General features: G+C 38.7%; 1 protein-coding gene and 1 pseudogene across 3 annotated transcripts in view; one reads left to right on the top strand and one right to left on the bottom strand.

The window, feature by feature from the left end:
- Positions 1–17,979, bottom strand: part of ZFAND3 (zinc finger AN1-type containing 3) — a 326,629-nt gene that overhangs the window by 203,032 nt on the left and 105,618 nt on the right. For 2 of the 3 annotated variants that reach the window (XM_086706747.1, XM_086706748.1), the window contains exon 2: positions 15,977–16,017. In XM_086706747.1, the coding sequence (XP_086562873.1) occupies positions 15,977–16,017 (41 nt within the window). Of the gene's footprint in view, positions 1–14,291; positions 14,316–15,976; positions 16,018–17,979 lie in introns of all 3 variants that reach the window. The other variant, XM_086706746.1, reaches the window with a different exon arrangement.
- On the top strand, positions 6,160–6,578 carry LOC112862929 (alpha-endosulfine pseudogene; annotated as a pseudogene).

Here is a 17,979-nt window from a genome sequence, read left to right as displayed (position 1 = left end):
TGCAGGATGCACTGTCTAAATATGAAACTCATCTTTGCTTTCACACTGACAACGTGCAAACAGCCCTGCAATTAAATCACACCTCCAAACATTTTTTAAAAAATCTTCTGAGAAGCTAAACACAGGAGACTAAATTAGAAACGGTGCTTCACTATGCAGCTTAGAGAGCAAGGTTAATGAGCTAAAAGTTATAAGAACAAGAAAAAGAAAAATGTTATAAAATGAAGATCCCACCACCAAAACAGAAAATGCAGTAGACAACTCACCCCCCTTCCCGCCACACATGCACACCTTTTCCCAAATTAGATACTCAGTGAAGCTTCCGGCACTGTTTCTCTGATCTTCCCTAGAGATTTAAAGACAAACTGCAACTGAACTAGAAGAGAACAGGAAAAGTGTATATACCCTTAACTTACACACAAATGCAAAACAATGCTACTGCTATATCTTCACAGGGTCTTTACAGTACAATCCCATGTAAACCTACTACCTTCACTCCTAACAAAATTTAACAGTGGGTGAAGCTTATAATTAAGTGTCTAAATACCTGTAATCAAATCTCAGTTCCTTGCTTTAAAATTTAAAGCACCTGGGTAGCTCAGCCAAGCATCCGACTTAGGCTCAAGTCATGATCTCACAGTTCGTGAGATCAAGCCCCACGTCAGGCTCTGTGCTGACAGCTCAGAGCCTGGAGCCTGCTTCAGATTCTGTGTCTCCCTCGCTCTCTGCCCCTCCCCCACTCATAACTGGTCTCTCTCTCAAAAATAAATATTAAAATTTAGTTAATCTTGGGAACATTATTTAATCCGTTTAAGCTACAGTTTCCTTATCTGTAATATGGAGATAAAATCACCAAAGTTTTGAGGATCAAATGAGATAATATTGTGCAAAATGGCTTTATAATATAAAAAGGCTACAGAAATCTTAGTTATTGCTGCAATTACTTCATCTCAGGATTTTATAATTGCCTGTGCCCTTTCTCCCTCTTATTTCACCAACAGTAATTCTTATGCTTTTATTTTATGTATCTTTTTTTTTAAGCATTCCCTTTTAATATGTACTCTTGTTATTTTTCTCCAAACCAGAAGCCTTGGGTTAAGGTATCTTTTTCTTCTCTACATCCAGTATTTAGTCTAAAAGTAATTTAAAAATTTAAAACAGGGGCACCTGGTTGGCTCAGCTGGTTATGCATCCAACTTTGGCTCAGGTCATGATCTCATGATTCACGAGTTCGACCCCCACGTCGGACTCTGGGCTGACAGCTCAGAGCCTGGAGCCTGCTTCAGATTCTGTGTCTCCTTCTCTTTCTGCCCCTCTCCCGCTCACTCTTTCAAAAATAAATATTTTTAAAAATTTTTAAAGAAATTTAAAACAGACCTTTTGTAATAATTAAGACTGTTAACATATAGGGGTGCCTGGGGGGCTCAGTCAGTTAAGTGTCCAACTCTTGGTTTCAGCTCAGGTCATGATCTCACAGTTCATGAGTTTGAATCCCGCATCCAGGGATGTTAGCTGTTAGCACAAGAGCCTGCCTGGGATTCTCTCTTCCACTCTCTCTCAAAATAAATAAACTAAAACAAAACAAAACAAAACACCTGTTAACATACAGTGAGTTCTACATCACACACTAAGGACCAACTGAGCAGTGGGGCTTTTAAATGATAGAGAATTCTGTATTATTAAAAATCATATTTTAGTTACACATTAATGGCCTGCAAATAATGCCTAATCACTGTACCCACCATCCCTACTGTGGACTAAGGATTAAATGCTCGTGGGCTTTAGCCAGGAAGCATCAAAAAGCAACCTCATCATAACCCTGTCATTCAAGGCCAAAGAAACAGTGAGATCAAGAATTACTCTAAGTATCTGTAGCACAGAGGAGTCAAGATCACTGAAGCACAAACAGAGTTTCATGGTACTTTCCTGAGTCTATCTGATAGCTATCCATATCCCTGTCAGGCCTAAAAGGAAGCCCATAAACCTACCTGATCATTTAGTCTGCACAGACTACTGAGAACATGAAACACAGGAAATGTTAGTAGTTAACTTCTATACAGCTTTTTATGTCATCAACGGTTGTTGCCTTATTACACGAAGGTACCAACCACATCTAACCCAAGCGATCTCAGAACTAGGGATCTCCAAGCTTCTTTGATAGGGGTATACCATCAGTATAAAATTTGAGCACCCACCTTCTACGTGTGTGTGTGTGTGTGTGTGTGTGTATACACAATTATATATTCCTGCAGTGAACTGAATGATGTGACCCCTCCTCACATCCCTCACCAAAAAAAGTCTTGTGTGTGTATACACACACACGCACGTGCACCACACACACACTTTTATGTATTTTATAGTGGGGGCACTAAATCATGTGTGTGTGTGTGTGTGTGTGTGTGTGTGTGTGTGTGTGTACACACACACACATTCCCAAACCTGTAATCTTATTTGTTAAAAAGACCTTTGCAAATGTAATTAAGAATTTCAAAATAAAATCATCCTACATAAGCGGGGACACTAAATCCAAACAACGGAGACACACGAGAGAAGGCCATGTGAAGATGAAGGCAGACACTGGAGTACTGTGTATATAAGCTGCCAAGGAATGCCAAGAATTGCTGGCAGGCACCAGAAGCAAGGAGAGGCATGGAATGCATTTCCTCTCTGAGCCTCCAGAAGGAACCAAGTCTGATGGCTGACAACACCTTGATTTCAGACTTCTGGCCTCTAGAACTGTTGTTTTAAGCCACCCAGTTTATAGTGATTTGCTATGGCTGCCCTAGGAAACTAACACCAATAAAAATATGTACATTATAAAAATCAACAACATATATATGGGATGATAAAAGTATAGAAATAGAAATTCTAACATTTCTTTATGCCTCAATGGATAATCCGATGCACCATTATGAAGAACACAGCTGTAGACCAACATGTGGACAGAAATAAAGCCAAACGAGGGCGCCTGGGTGGCTCAGTCGGCTTCGGGTCAGGTCATAATCTCACGGTCCATGAGTTGGAGAGCCCCACATCGGGCTCTGTGCTGACAGCTCAGAGCCTGGAGCCTGCTTCAGATCTGTGCTCCCTTCCCTCACTCTCTCTGCCCCTCCCCAACTCACACTCTGTCTCTCTCTCTCTCTCTCTCTCTCTCTCAAAAAAATGAATGTTTAAAAAATTTTTTTAAAAACAGAAAGAAAGCCAAACGACAGAGCCAAACTATCTTAAAACCCCAATAACCATTAACTTTCTTTTATTTTTCCTAAAATACTGACACACCATGATGATTTTTGTACATTAGGCCTAAAAGCTACCTTTCCGCTACTTATAGCACTGAGAATTTTTTCATTACAAATGCAACAATTATTTTTGACATAATTTCCATGACAACATATCTTCAACACACTGCTTCACTTATCATGACTAGCATAATAATTAATCATACAATTTAAGAATGCTCACTAGTGAAGGGCACCTGCGTGGCTCAGTTGGTTGAGAGGCCGACTTCGACTCAGGTCATGATTTCACGGTTCGTGGGTTCGAGCCCCGCGTCAGGCTCTGTGCTGACAGCTCAGAGCCTGGAGCCTGCTTCTGATTCTGTGTCTCCCTCTCTCTCTGCCCCTCCCCTGCTCGTGCTCTCTCTCTCTCTGTCTCTCTCTCTCTCTCTCTCTCACAAAAATAAACATTAAAAACAATTTTTTAATAAAAAAGTAAAAAGAAAAGAATGTTCACTAGTGAGACAGCAAACGGCTATCCACCAAGAGGCCAGAGAGTGCTGCCAGAGTTCAACTTTGCTAATCAGTGTAAGGACCTGCTGCCCTGTGTCTTGCTTTCATTTGAGACCAAGGAAGCTATACCGCAGAGAATATGGTTTCTAACACAGAAATAGTCAACACATTCAAACAAGTTTTTAAAAATAGAGAAAACATAAGGTTGCAACTGTGATATAAAGAGAGTAACTGAAAAGAATATGTCCATTAACAGGGGACTAGATCAATTGGGGCATGGTATAATGAAGGCGACCTATAATTTATCAACCAACTGGGACACTTTGAAGAGTACAAAGGGGTATCATTAGTTTCACTGTCATAAACACTTTAAACTCTATTTCATGTAAATCAGGATACTGATTATAATAATATTATAACAGTTAAAATGAACTAGAGCAACATGTATCAACATGATTGGTTTTTAAAATCATTATTTAAAAAATATAAGTTGTAGAATGACTAGTGCAACATACCACTAGCCATTTACACATTTTTAAAACAGAATCATATATTGTTTATATAAATACCCACTCATAATAAAAAGTATAAATACAAAAATAACAATAGTGATTCTCTGTGTGATGAAAAAAGGATGACTGAGGTAGAAGAAAAACTAAGTTTAAAATACAATATAAAACAAACAAAAAGGACAAAAAATGTATTTGTTAGTTCTGGTTTGGGTTATGGATGTTTATTATATTATTTTCTAACTTCAGACACTCACACCAGATACCCACCAATGGACACCTACTGGTTGGGAAAATTCAGTGACCTAAATTGTCTCTTTTTAACCAGTGCATGACCTATGTGTTTGTTATACTTGAGAAATCTTTCTTTAAAAACTCAGTTTTTAAGAAATCAGAGCATTCAACAGTAAGTCAATTACAAAGACAGAACCACCCTATTCAAATGTTTCATTTTAAGAGCAGCAGCTGCATTTCTTCTGGGAAAGGTGATTTGAAAAATCAAGATATGACAAGCATACAAATTCTAGTATCTTGCCCCAACCCCACCATGCTATAAAATGACTCACTGGAGAGGGTAGTTTGTTTTATACCATTTTAGCGATGGGTACAGAGTTCCCATAATTTCTAAAAGAAAACATGCATAACAAGAAGTGCTTAAATTTTTCAGATTTACTCTGTTCCTCTTACTGCAGATCCTCAAAATTCAGCTATAACCTACAATTCTTCTTCCCTTCCAAAAGTGACTGGTATCAAGCCACTTTTACTTTGAACTTCTAAAACAGAATGGAAGCAGAGAGGAGATTAGAGTGCAACTCCAAAAAGTAAGAATTGCAGGTTCATAAGGAAATGTTTTAATTTACTTGCCATGAAACAGCAATTTATTGCCCTGTTCTGGAAATAACCATGGAAAACAAGTCACTTTGAAGAGAAATGTTTGCATTTTGGCTTATCTACCCTTCCACCCTATACCTAGCACTGCTGTATCACTTAATTCAAATGCCAACCTTTAGATTTTCTTTGCGGCAACTACAGCCAATTTATGTTCCTCTCATTTCAGAAAGAAATTAACCACTTCCAGAATGTGTCAGACATAAGTAGAAATGCGCTTCACTTTTTAAAAATCTATATATTATTTACAATTAATAAAAGTCTGAACGTACAAACAAAATTAAAATTAAAATTCCCCCAATACGCCTACTCTGAGACTACCAAAATTAAACTTTTCGTGTACCTTCTTCCAGCTTTATCCCATGCAACCATAAAAATTATGTGTAGTTATGGGTATTTACCTAAAGAAAACTAAAATACTAATTCAAAAAGATATATGCAGCCCTATCTTTATTGCAGCATTATTTACAATACCCAAGATGTAGTAGCATCCTAAATGTCTGGCAATAGATGAACGGATAAGGAAGATATGGTACAAACACACAATGGAATATTACTCAGCCATAAAAAACAAACAAACAAACAAACAAAACAAAACAAAAAAAACAAGATCTTGGAGCACCTGGGTGGCTCAGTCAGTTAAGCATCCAACCTCGGCTCAGGTCATGATCTCACAGTTCGTGGGTTCGAGCCCCACATCCGGCTCTGTGCTGACAGCTCAGAGCCTGGAGCCTGCTTCAGATTCTGTGTCTCCTTCTCTCTCTTCCCCTCCCCCACTCATACTCTCTTTCTCTCTCAAAAATAAATCAACACTAAAAAAAAAAAAGGAATAAGATCTTGCCATCTGTGAAACATGGGTAGATCTAGAAGGTAAGTTGCTAAATGAAATAAGACAGTGGCAAGGGCCACCATTCTGACTGAGCAACCCTAGTGAAAGGAGCCGAAGAAGTAGCACAGGATGTCCCCATTTTCCCTCCCCCTTCCTTTCTCTGGTTGACTTCCCAAACCCTCTATACGCCAGTCCTGGTCCCACCATGTCCCAGAAATAAGAAGAGGAGAACGCTGCACAAGAGACTGGTGACGAGAAGCAGGACACACAGGAGAAAGGAGGTATTCTCCCTGAGAGAGGAAAGGAGGCAAAGCTAAAGGCCAAATATCCCATAAGACAAAAGCCAGATGGCTCCAACTTCATGGAGAGACTCCAGAAAGGGCAAAAGTACTCTGATTCAAGAGACCACAACATGGCCAAAGACAAGAGGAAGAATAAGCAGTTGCCAAGTGCAGGACCAGACAAGAACCTGGTGACTGGTAATCACATTCCCACCCCACAGGATTTGCCCCAGAGAAAGTCCTCACTCATCACCAGCAAGCTTGTAGGGTAACCTCAGCTCCCCTTCTCTCTTCTTCCTCACCCACTGAACTTTTAATATATCATAGGCTGGAGTGGAATGAGTGCCTGGTTAGATCTCAACTTGCGAGCCAGAAATGACCCTAATTCCCATAGGAGCTGATGAGAAGATGATGTGGGTTGAAAGGGGGCTCTGAGTTCATTTCTTTGGTTAAATTGAGATCTTCACACCCTCACTGAGCCCAAGCAAGGGCCAGAAATGAGAGACTAGGATTGCATAATGCTGTAAATGCTCTTTTTTCTCTGTATGAGAACCTGGGAAGATGTGATTTCTCCTTTTGGAAGAGAATATCCCAAAACTGGTTAGGCTAAGCCTTGAGAATAATATGGTAGGTTTACATCTGGAGGCCAAACATGACAATGCTGGGAAAGGCAGACTGAATAATATCTGTTTTCTCTGCTTCTACATGTTTTGTTTTTGTTTTTTTTTCCTCTTAGGCTGCTATTGCTTCATATTTCCATTATGGCAGGTTTAGAGAATCCTCAAAAAGAAAAACTTGCTTGCCTAAAACTACAATGCCCACCTAACCTCCCTTACTGAGTGTCTCTTACAGTTTTCCCTGCATCATTTACATGAAACGGGCACTTTCTTTCTCTTCTAGCATGTGCTTTTGAAAGTATCATGGGACAGTGGAAAGAGCACTAGGTGTAGAGTCAAGATATCTGGGTTCCAGCTGCACTGCATCTTCGCAAAACTGATGTGTAACCTTGGTAAAATCATTTAACCTCTATGGGTTTCTATTTCCTCATTTGTAAAAGAGTTGAATATAGATAAGACTGATTCTAATTTCAAAATTGTATAACTGCCAGCTGAAAAAAAAACAAACAAACCATGCCATTCATGGTAAAACTAAGTGAGGAAAGCCTGTGGGTAAGCCTACAGATGGGAGCCATCTGAAGACTAAATAGGGAGAGAAAAAGTTGAGACTTGGGGGCTATATATTGGAGCAAGAGGGCCTCATAAATATCATGGTTTTCAGCATCAAAGAAAAAGTTCTAAGAAGCTAGCTTCTAGAAGCATCTTGCCCTTGCCCACTTTCCTGGCCTTTACTGCTAAAAAGTTGCTCTGGCAGCCAACCTGTGGGCCTGAGGACACATGCTTAGTCACACACGTGTGGTGGAGTCCCATATTTCAGATGTAATCAGATGCCAGGTGTATTGTTAAGGAGATAAGAAGAAACGGGACACATTGAGCAAGCCTCCGGGCTTTGGTATTATGGCAGGGCTGGAGCAGCAGGTCCCTAGGAGATGATTCACCTTGGAAGAAGGGGAGGGGGGTCAGGTGGTCCGGGAGAGAGAAAGGGAACATTGAGAAATCTCTGCCTTCCTAGAGCTCAGTAACTTGACTCCTTGACTCCTATGGGATGAGGAGAAGCAGCAATGTGAATTCATGAGCAAGTGGAAAAGAGGGGTGCAGGTGGCCAGCACCTTCATTCTATGTATCACTAGTCTGGCCTAAATCCTACTGCTAATTAGGATGGCAGGAGTGAGAACTAACCATTCAAGAGGGTAAGATTTGTAATCCTCTCTCGTCCTCTCACCTCACAAATTCAGATACATCAAACATTGAGCCCGATGAGAATGACCATGAACCTACTGATACATGTGTGGGGTGATAGCGGGTGTGTATGCTTCTTCCTGACTGGCCATTCACTTTTCAAGCTATCAGATTGGATAGGAGAAAGCTGGTGAAGAAGGAATAGAGAGCAGGATCCCTGGATTCCCTGGGCCCCAGACTCCTTGACTGTCACTTGTATATAATTTTTGTGTTTCTTGCTCCGTTTCCTCATGCTGTCTTCCTTAGTATAAAGTCTGTGTGGGAAGGGGAAAACGCAAAACATCCGTGTATAGTTTCCTCAACTGTCCCAGCCATAAACATAAACATGTCATGTTATTATATAAATATATACATAATTTTGTGTGTTTTCTTCAAAAAAAATCATCAGTAAAAGACAAAACACTATGATTTCACTTATATGTGGAATCTAAAGGGCGAAACAAATGAACAAAAAAGCAGAAACAGAGCCATATATACAGACAACAAACTGGTGGTTGCCAGGAGGAAAAGCAGGGGTATGGACAAAATGAGTGAAGGAAAGTGGGAGGTATAGGCTTCCAGGTACAGAATAAGTTATGAAGGTGAAAAGTACAGCATAGGAAATACAGTCAGTGATACAGTAATAGTGTCGTATGGTGACAAATGGTAGCTACACTTGTGGTGAGCAGAGCTTAACATACAGACTTGCTGAATCACTGTGTTGCACACCTGAAACTAATGTAACATCGGCGTCAACTATATTTCAGTAAAAATAAATTATATGTAGTCTAATTAAAAACAGAATACTACATATACTGCTTTGTAGTCTTCTCAATCGGCATTTAATTAATGTCCCTGTTATTTTTGAAAGGGAAAACAAAAATCCCAAACTAATGGCATGTTAAGAGTATAAATTAGGTAACTGTATTATTCAATAATAATTTTTGATTTAGGTAGAAAATTTGACAGCAACGAACAAGCCTGATAATTTCCAAATTGGATACAAAGTAAGCAACAATGAGGAAAATGAAATCCTGCTTGAATACTTAGGCTGTTTCAATCACTTAAAGCCTCCCCAAAGTCCATTTTGAATTTAAAACAGTAACTATATGACAAAATCAAGAAACAATAAAAGTGAAAATGAAAGTACTGTACAGAACAGTTTTCTCCCAGCCGACAAAACCTGTAACAAAAATATATTAATTATAACAATATTTTCTCCAAAGTTAAGTATCATAAACTGGCATCTAAGATTACTCATTTGAATAGGTACCTGAAAACTGACTCCCACAAAATAAAGTACGCACCTAGCTCCAGAGTCATATTAAACTATGCTTCTTAGGGGCACCTGGGTGGCTCAGTCGGTTGAGCGTCCGACTTTGGCTCAGGTCATGATCTCACGGTTCGTGAGTTCGAGCCCCGCGTCGGGCTCTGTGCTGACAGCTCAGAGCCTGGAGCCTGCTTCGGATTCTGTGTCTCCCTCTCTCTCTGCCCCTCCCCTGTTCATGCTCCATCTCTCTCTGTCTCAAAAATAAATAAAACATTAAAAAATAAATAAATAAACTATGCTTCTTATATGACAGGTATTATTTTATTCATTGCAATATTCTTTATCAGTATCGAGGCACAGTACACAAGTAACCATGAAACAAAAATAAACTTAGCTTAACTATCTTCCCACTAAGAAATACACGTATGTGAAAAGTCACACCGAAATGAATTTTCAAAAACTTAACTTCACCATTAGCTTATAATTTAAGAAATGTTTTATCTATAATTTTAATTCATCTTCAACTGACAAGACATCCCTTATGCGTTAGTTCTTCTATTCTTGTCCCTTTCTGTAAATTGACATAGTAATACATTAAAACTATTCTTTTGGGTGGCTCAGTCAGTTAAGGTCCAACTCTTGGTTTCTGCTTGGGTCATGACCTCACAGTTCATGAGATGGAGCCCCACATCGGGCTCTGCACTGACTGTGTGGAGCCTCCATGGGATTCTCTGTCTCTTCCCCCCTCTCCCCCACTTGCACGCATGCACTCTCTCTCAAAATAAACTTTTTACAAAGTATTCTTTTTACTTTCTTATTATAGTTGACACACAATGTTACATTAGTTTCAGGTATAAGCCTCAGTGATTAGACAAGTTATACCTATACTCATCATAAATGTAGCTACAAACTGTCACCATACAATGCTATGGTAATATCACTGACTACATTCCCTATGCTGTACCTTTCATCCTTGTGACTTACTCATTACATACCTGGAAGCCTGTAGCTCCCACTCCCCTTTATTCATTTTGCCTATATCCCTACCCTCTCCCCTCTGACAATCACCAGTTTGTTCTCTGTATTTGAGTTTGTTTCTGCTTTTTATTAAAAGTATTACTTATTGAGGGCGCCTGGGTGACTCAGTTGGTTAAGCATCTGACTTCAGCTCAGGTCATGATCTTACAGCTTGAGTCGAGCCCGACGTTTAGGCTCTATGCTGACAGCTCAGAGCCTGGAGCCTGCTTTGGATTCTGTGTCTCCCTCTCTCTCTGTCCTTCCCCTGCTCACACTGTCACTCTCTGTCTCTCAAAAAATGTATAAATGTTAAAAAAAAAAAAAAATGGGGGGGGGCCTCCTGGGTGGCTCAGTCAGTTGAGCCACCGACTTTGGCTCAGGTCATGATCTTATGGTTTGTGACTTCGAGCCCCGCGTCGGGCTCTGTGCTGACAGCTCAGAGCCTAGAGCCTGCTTCTGATGCTGTGTCTCCCTCTCTCTCTCTCTGCCCCTGCCCCACTCATGTTCTGTCTCTCTCTCAGAAATAAACATTAAAAAATTTTTTTTTAATCTTTTTAATAGAAAAATGTAAAAAAATTCTGCCTTCCCCACTTGTGGCCATCCTGCTTCTTTTCTCACCCATACTTTTATTTAGCAAAAACATTCTGTGAAAAGCATTGCTAATATGGTAATACAAGAGGTCTTTGTGAATGAGGTACCAAATGTCCCAAAATATCAAAGGCCAGTTAGTATCCAACTCACAAATTCATAAACTGGGTTTGCACTCAAACAGAAAATAAATGATACCATAACCAAAGGTCATTTTTACCTTTGTAAGAGGCACCCTTTAGGTGCTATGCTTGACTTTTCATATATATTTTAACCTAGGAGCAATCAGGTTAGTTCATGCTTACATACAGAAAATCATGTAATTCAAACTATTCAAGAGCTCAGAGTAGACAAAGGTCACAAAAAAAATCAACTGGTTAATGTTTTGCCTAAAGACAGAAAAGAAATATGTACTATTTTCCAAAGAAAATGGGATCTCAAATAATTCAATGACTTTCTAGTGAATTTCTGCAATTCAGTGATTTTTAAACCACAGTGGTTTTTAAATCATAACCCTGGTAATATATATTTACATCACAACCTATTACGCGCTATTTTCATTTACATATGTAACTCAAACAAAGGTTTCACAAAACAATACTTGCCCTTAATATTTGTGATGCACTGATTATTTCCTATTCTAGTCAATTTTTTTTAACGTTTATTTTTGAGACAGAGAGAGACAGAGCATGAACGGGGGAGGGTCAGAGAGAGGGAGACACAGAATCCGAAGCAGGCTCCAGGCTCTGAGCTGTCAGCACAGAGCCCGACGCGGGGCTCAAACTCACGGACCGCGAGATCATGACCCGAGCTGAAGTCGGCCGCCCAACCGACTGAGCCACCCAGGCGCCCCTCTAGGCAATTTTTTAAATGCAGTCATGACCCACTGAATTGATTTCTCTAACCACAAATGAATCACAACACCAGTTTTGAAAAAGTGCATTAGTGGGGCGCCTGGGTGGCTCAGTCAGTTAAGCGTCCGACTTCGGCTCAGGTCATGATCTTGCGGTCCGTGAGTTCAAGCCCCGCGTTGGGCTCTGTGCTGACAGCTCAGAGCCTGGAGCCTGTTTCAGATTCTGTGTCTCCCTCTCTCTCTCTGACCCTCCCCCGTTCACATTCTGTCTCTCTCTGTCTCAAAAATAAACGTTAAAAAAAAAAAATTAAAAAAAAAAAAAAAGAACAGAAAAAGTGCATTAGAAAGTATTGTTTCAACCAGTAAGTGTTTATTCACCATAACGTAACTACAAATACCATATCATGAAATTTTGTGGCTATTATAGAAATTACATTTACCGATTTTTTTGGTACAGTCAAACAACAATATAAAAATGTTTACTAAAAGGACAGTATGAAAGAATATTTTAGAATATTATCAAGGGGATAGAAAAGCCAAAATTAGACCAAAAAACATGCTCAATAGTTATATAAATTAGAAAGATCTGTGTGGCAAGATCAATTGATAACTTAAGTTCAAGGGTGCTTAAATACCACCCTTTTCAATAGTTTAGACATTCTTTCCATAACTTCAAATAAACTGAAAATCTGTTAAATAAATCTTTTTTTAGAGATAATACAAAAATAACTAACACACAACTGGAAGGATAATATATCAACTCAAAGGTGGGAGAATTCCTTATCCAAACTGCAGATGTCTCTGGTTTCTGCTCACAGAACAGTCTTAGTCTTAAAAGAGAGATATATTCACATTTTCAAACAAATATTCAAAATTGTGATTTGAAGAAAAAAAATAACACATAAAAGGGGATTGACAATAAAGTAGGAAAACAACAAATACTTACGGGAATGGAAAAAATATACTATGATAAAATTAACTTCTCCTGTTTTTTTTTTTGTTTAAAGACTATAAATAATAACCTCAGGTAAAGAGAACCCAGGAGAGTGTTTCCAATCCACGGTACCTCAAATCATAACACTACAGTCAATCATTTCTTAGTGCCTTCCCAGAATATTTCCTTTAAATACCATAGTGATTCTGGCACAAGAAAATCTTGGGATGATAAGGGTCTTCAGGTCAAAGGCACTTTAAGGCTAACAAAGTAGCATACTGCACATTTTGGGGGCTGGGGGTGACTCCAAATGGCCTAAAATGATTTCAGCCATGCCAAACCAGGAATCTAGATGTCAAAAAATAAAAATAAAAACCGTATCTTCCCATTTCAAAGAGACGAATTTTGGTTAAGCTGCAAGCTTGTTAAGAACAGCAAATCCAGCCAGCTTGGATATACATTTCTTATTCTAACAATATGGAGAAACACTATTATTTGCATATAATTTACCTGCAAAATTAACAATTCAATGGTTTTTTAGTAACTCTGACTTTGCATACACTCATGTTCTTTCCCTCAAACAGCCCAGGAGTCTTTTATAAAAAAAAAAAGGGGGGGGGGGGGTTGGGGGATCTGAAGCAGTAGTTACTAGGGCAAGTGCTCACCATTTGGCAGAATATTTCAATGGAAGCAAACAGTCATCAAAGTGAGCTTTAAACCGGCACCCACAGTTCCTAACTTGGTAATCTATTTCAACAAGATTTTAAACATGTTTTTACTCACTTCAATTTTACGTAAACAAGTTCCAACAAACTCACTCACTTTTCCACCACATAGATTTATTTTGAAAAGCAAAATAAATGTGTCCCTAATGGGACACAACAGCTGTTTTTAAAGTAATTTTTCCATCTTTTAAAAGTACATTGTATATTTCATGGTATACTTTAAAAGAGTATTGAAAAATCACAGTGGCTTTGACCAAAATAATCTTCTTGTTGTTCTATACATCTCATGCCTCTACACTCTACTTTCATTCAGGAATGAAATCCACAAATATATTGTAAAGTTCAGTGACTTTTTTCCTGTACTTCAAAAAGAACACCAAATGCTACTTCCACAAGCAGTGTGTTACTAATCATTCCTTTCAAATGATGTCAAATGACATTGAAGACATTAAGAATATGGGGATAAAGAAGGAAAAAGATTATTTTCTTTACGCACTTGAAAATACCCTTAATATTTTTAAAAGCAAAAATGACAAAGCTGTATAAAGAGTAAATGTACACAAGTCACCAGAGAGACAATAAACAATTATAACCATAAAAAATAAAACTGTAACAAGTACAAAGAAATGCAAAGACCATAGGTGATAATTTCTAAAATTGTATATTTAGTTAGGGACAAGAGACAGTTCTTGATTTGACATGAGCCCTTTCTCCCAAAGCCACTCTTTACTGAATTGTAAGGGGAAGCTAGCAATATATGGAGACAGTCATCAATCTAATATACATTCTGTCTCATTGCTACTTTCATCTTTACCATAAAATTTAAACTCTCACCAATGAGGAAGTAGTTCTTCATATCTGTAATTGTAGACATGTAAGTAAAAAGAGCAGAATACATTCACTTAATGGCAGAGATACTATTAAAAGTTGGATAAAAACCAAACTTACCAATATTTTTTTTTTCTTTTAAAGACCTAAAGTATTTGACAAATTCCAAACTTTTAACAGATATAAAGTACCTTCCCCAACCCTGGGCCCTGCAACTTCCTGCCACCAATCCCCTAGCTTAGGCATAAATGTAAACGACTAAAGCCTAAATAGCATAATGAATAGAAGGTGAAAACTGACAAAAATTCTCTCCTTGGCCAATCTCTAGCAGGCTCATCTGAGCCCTCTGCTCAACTAGAACTCAATCTCAGCTTATAAAAACTACAGACTCCATCCCCTCCCCAAACATTAAAATATTTAAACAAACACTAACACAGTTTCTAATCAAGACCCCATCCCTAGGATGACCCCAGTCCCTCTTAAAGTGCCTGCCTAAGAAAGCTCAAGGCTGCCTAAAGAATTTAAGGTTTTATTAGCTGTAACACCTGACTACAGGCCTCTGAACATCCTATCTTAGACCATTTACTGAAAAGAGTTTTTTACAACTGTAAATTCTTCCTCTGTCCCTTTGGAGATGCGTATGCATCTCCTACATCTCAGGAATCCCTGTCAAGCACATGAAAAACATTTCTTTAAAATGTAAACATTAGAAAGGATAGGGCCTCAGTCTCTCAATCTCAGTAGGAGGGCAGGATCCTAACTTCCAGACAGTCTGCTAATAGATACAACCAACCTAGTCATCATTTACACCGACAAACCCTTTGTGATTTTTCACTTCCTGGACTACTAAGCCAAGTGAGCAACCCCTCCTTATTCCCTCATTCTCCATTTAAAATGCCAGTCACTTCTGCATGAATAAAAGTTGTGTTCAAACTGAACTCTTCCCTATTGCTATATATTACTGTTCAAAGTCTGTCCTTAGCACTTTAACTAGCGTCCAGCTTTATCTACGACAGAATGAGTAGAAAAGGAAAGTTAAACATCTCTCAGTTAGTAAAGACTCAGGTATTTTATTAAGATCATCAGATATGAAATTCTTTAAAAAAATGAAGGTTTAAGTTCATGAAGGAGTCATAATTTAAGGAGTCAACCAAATAGCATTTGGGGGCTGGAAAAGGACCTTGGCAAACATCAAGTCCCAAGCCCTTCATGTTAAAAATGACAACTCTAAGGTCTAAAGAGATTAAGTGATTTGCCCAAAGTGATTTCAATAAGGGACGGGATTAGAAAGGGCTAATTCGGCATGATTTTCTTCCTGACTCCAACATGAAAATATCCTTTCTCTTATATGCTCACTGGCAAAAGCAGAATTCCAAGTCAAGATCAGAGATGAACATGTATTACCCTACAACAACACAAGATTTTACAGTTCCACTATACATCAACAACTGTAAACTATGGAAAGCTTGGTGCAAGTACACAGATGATTTCATTTCACTCAGGGAAGGCTAATTTAATAATCCTAACAAATATATGAAGCATCTTGGTAAGGAGAATCTGCTTTCACACACCAGCAAAGAAAACAAAACCCCATGCATAAACACAAAAGGAGGCCAAATAATTTAGATCATCTTAAAAACAATCAAAAAAGAAAAATAAAAATAAATTAAAAACCTTTTTTCTGCACTTACCAGCAAAGCATTTGGAACAGAGGTTCATAGTCTTGCTGGACCTGGGGCAAAAAAAAAAGAAAGAAAAGAAAGAAGAGCTAAAAATTCAGTATTACTCTAATGAAAACATAAAGATGTTTGAAATGTAAGCAAGAATCCCCTGGCCAGACAACTGAACTAATAAACTAATAAACTAATAAACTAACCAACCACCCTCTCCCACAAGGAGACAAAACAAAGAAAACAACAAAAACAAAATATGATACTTTATTATCAGTGAGTTAACCAATGCTTTGTTTTTTGTGATTAGCAAAACTCAGAAATTAAGTAGCAGCAAGTTCAGAATTACTCTAACATGCCCAGATAATGACACAGGAGTCAATTTGTCCCACAAGATTACCACTTTCCGTCTGTTCACACTGGAACATATACCACAAAATTATCACTACAGACAACGAAACTTTTGTCTCTAAAGGAGTAAAACTGTCTCCCCAGATATATACTTATTTATCTCCATAACATTACTTAAATTTTTATGTTCTCTTCTTTCCTTTCATTCTAGTCCTATTTCAGATCCTGGTCACATTATGACCCTGTAGTTTAAAATTCTTTCTTCAGATGTTACCAATCAAATTATTTTTCATGTCCTTTCATCTGTTAATAATGGCTACAACTCACTGAACACTAACTCTGATGGACACTAAACACATTATCTTATTAATAAACCCAATATCTGTGAGATAGGTATTACCATATTGCTTGCTTCTAAAAATGCACTTTAAAAAAATCACATTAAAATGTCTAGAATCAGGAAACATCATATGATTGGCTACAGATGATGACTAAATTAATGAAATATTCCTACCACCTCCTCCATGGTGTTATTAAATTGAGGGATCTTAGGAAATCAAGGACAGTCTCATCTCCACTTGACCAGCTAGCATTTGCCCAAGGTCACAGGATTAGGAAACGGCAGAGAAAATAAATGACCTTGGGCCTGAGCCAATGCCAAAGGCCATCCTTTGTTCACAGCATAACACAGCACCTGGTACCACACAGCATCCCAGGCACAACAAGGCGGGCAATCAATAACTTGTCTATGAAGTTCTTCTCATCACTGTTTCCCTTCCTGATTCTCTCCCAAGTGCACTCATTCCTACAGCCATCTTCCAAAAACCTCCTACAATACTTTCTGTTGGATATAAGCGGACCTATTTACAGCCTCATTCCCCAGCAACACCCCTCCCAAAATCTTAGTCTTTGCCCAGAGCTGCTCCTACACAGAATAAGCCAACTTTCTTCTGCCCTTCCTAGTAAAGTTCATAATTAATGAAAGCCTCCCTCAGGAAGTATTCCCTGATGGCTATGAAGGTTTCCCTCTATACTGGAACCCAAGACCTAAGGGTAAGCAACTGTCACAGGGTGACAAAATTGGGGTGGGGGTGGGGGAGTCATTGCTTCTATTTCCCAAAAGAGATGCTACGTCAACTGGAGGATCTTTCTTTAGAATTCTGCTTAATATAAAGACATCAAAGGCAGTAAGGAAATCTTAACTATCACTAAATGAATAAAAATGAACAAAGAGATGAAAAGATGTTATTAAGAGTGGAATCTAACATTTATTATATTACCTACATGTGGTAAGCATACCAGATGCCTTCAACCCACTTTACCAAACGAGGAAAGGGAGCCTTCCAGAGGGTATATAACTTGCCCAAGGTTACAGAACAAGCGGATGACCCTGGTCTGCCTAACTCCAAAGCCTGTGTTCTTTTCACCCAAATTAAGGCCTCTGCCCCCAATACAGAAGCAGAAGAGTACAAATAATTCCCAAGTCAGCACTCTGGTCGTTTGGGAAAATGGTCCCATGAGTAAAGACTGAATGTATGGTAATCGAGTCAGCTCCCTGAGAAAGCAGAACCTTCCAACAGGATAAAGCCCAATCCCTGACTTCCCCTCCAAATATACATACACATGTATGTGCAGGGAAGCAACCCTGACTGACAGTTATTTCAGTTCCAACT

This window comes from Puma concolor, chromosome B2 (genome assembly GCF_028749965.1).
Source record: "Puma concolor isolate L17-30 chromosome B2, mPumCon1.1.hap2, whole genome shotgun sequence".
NCBI lineage: Eukaryota > Metazoa > Chordata > Mammalia > Carnivora > Felidae > Puma > Puma concolor.
This window is presented reverse-complemented; position numbering and strand designations above follow the sequence as displayed.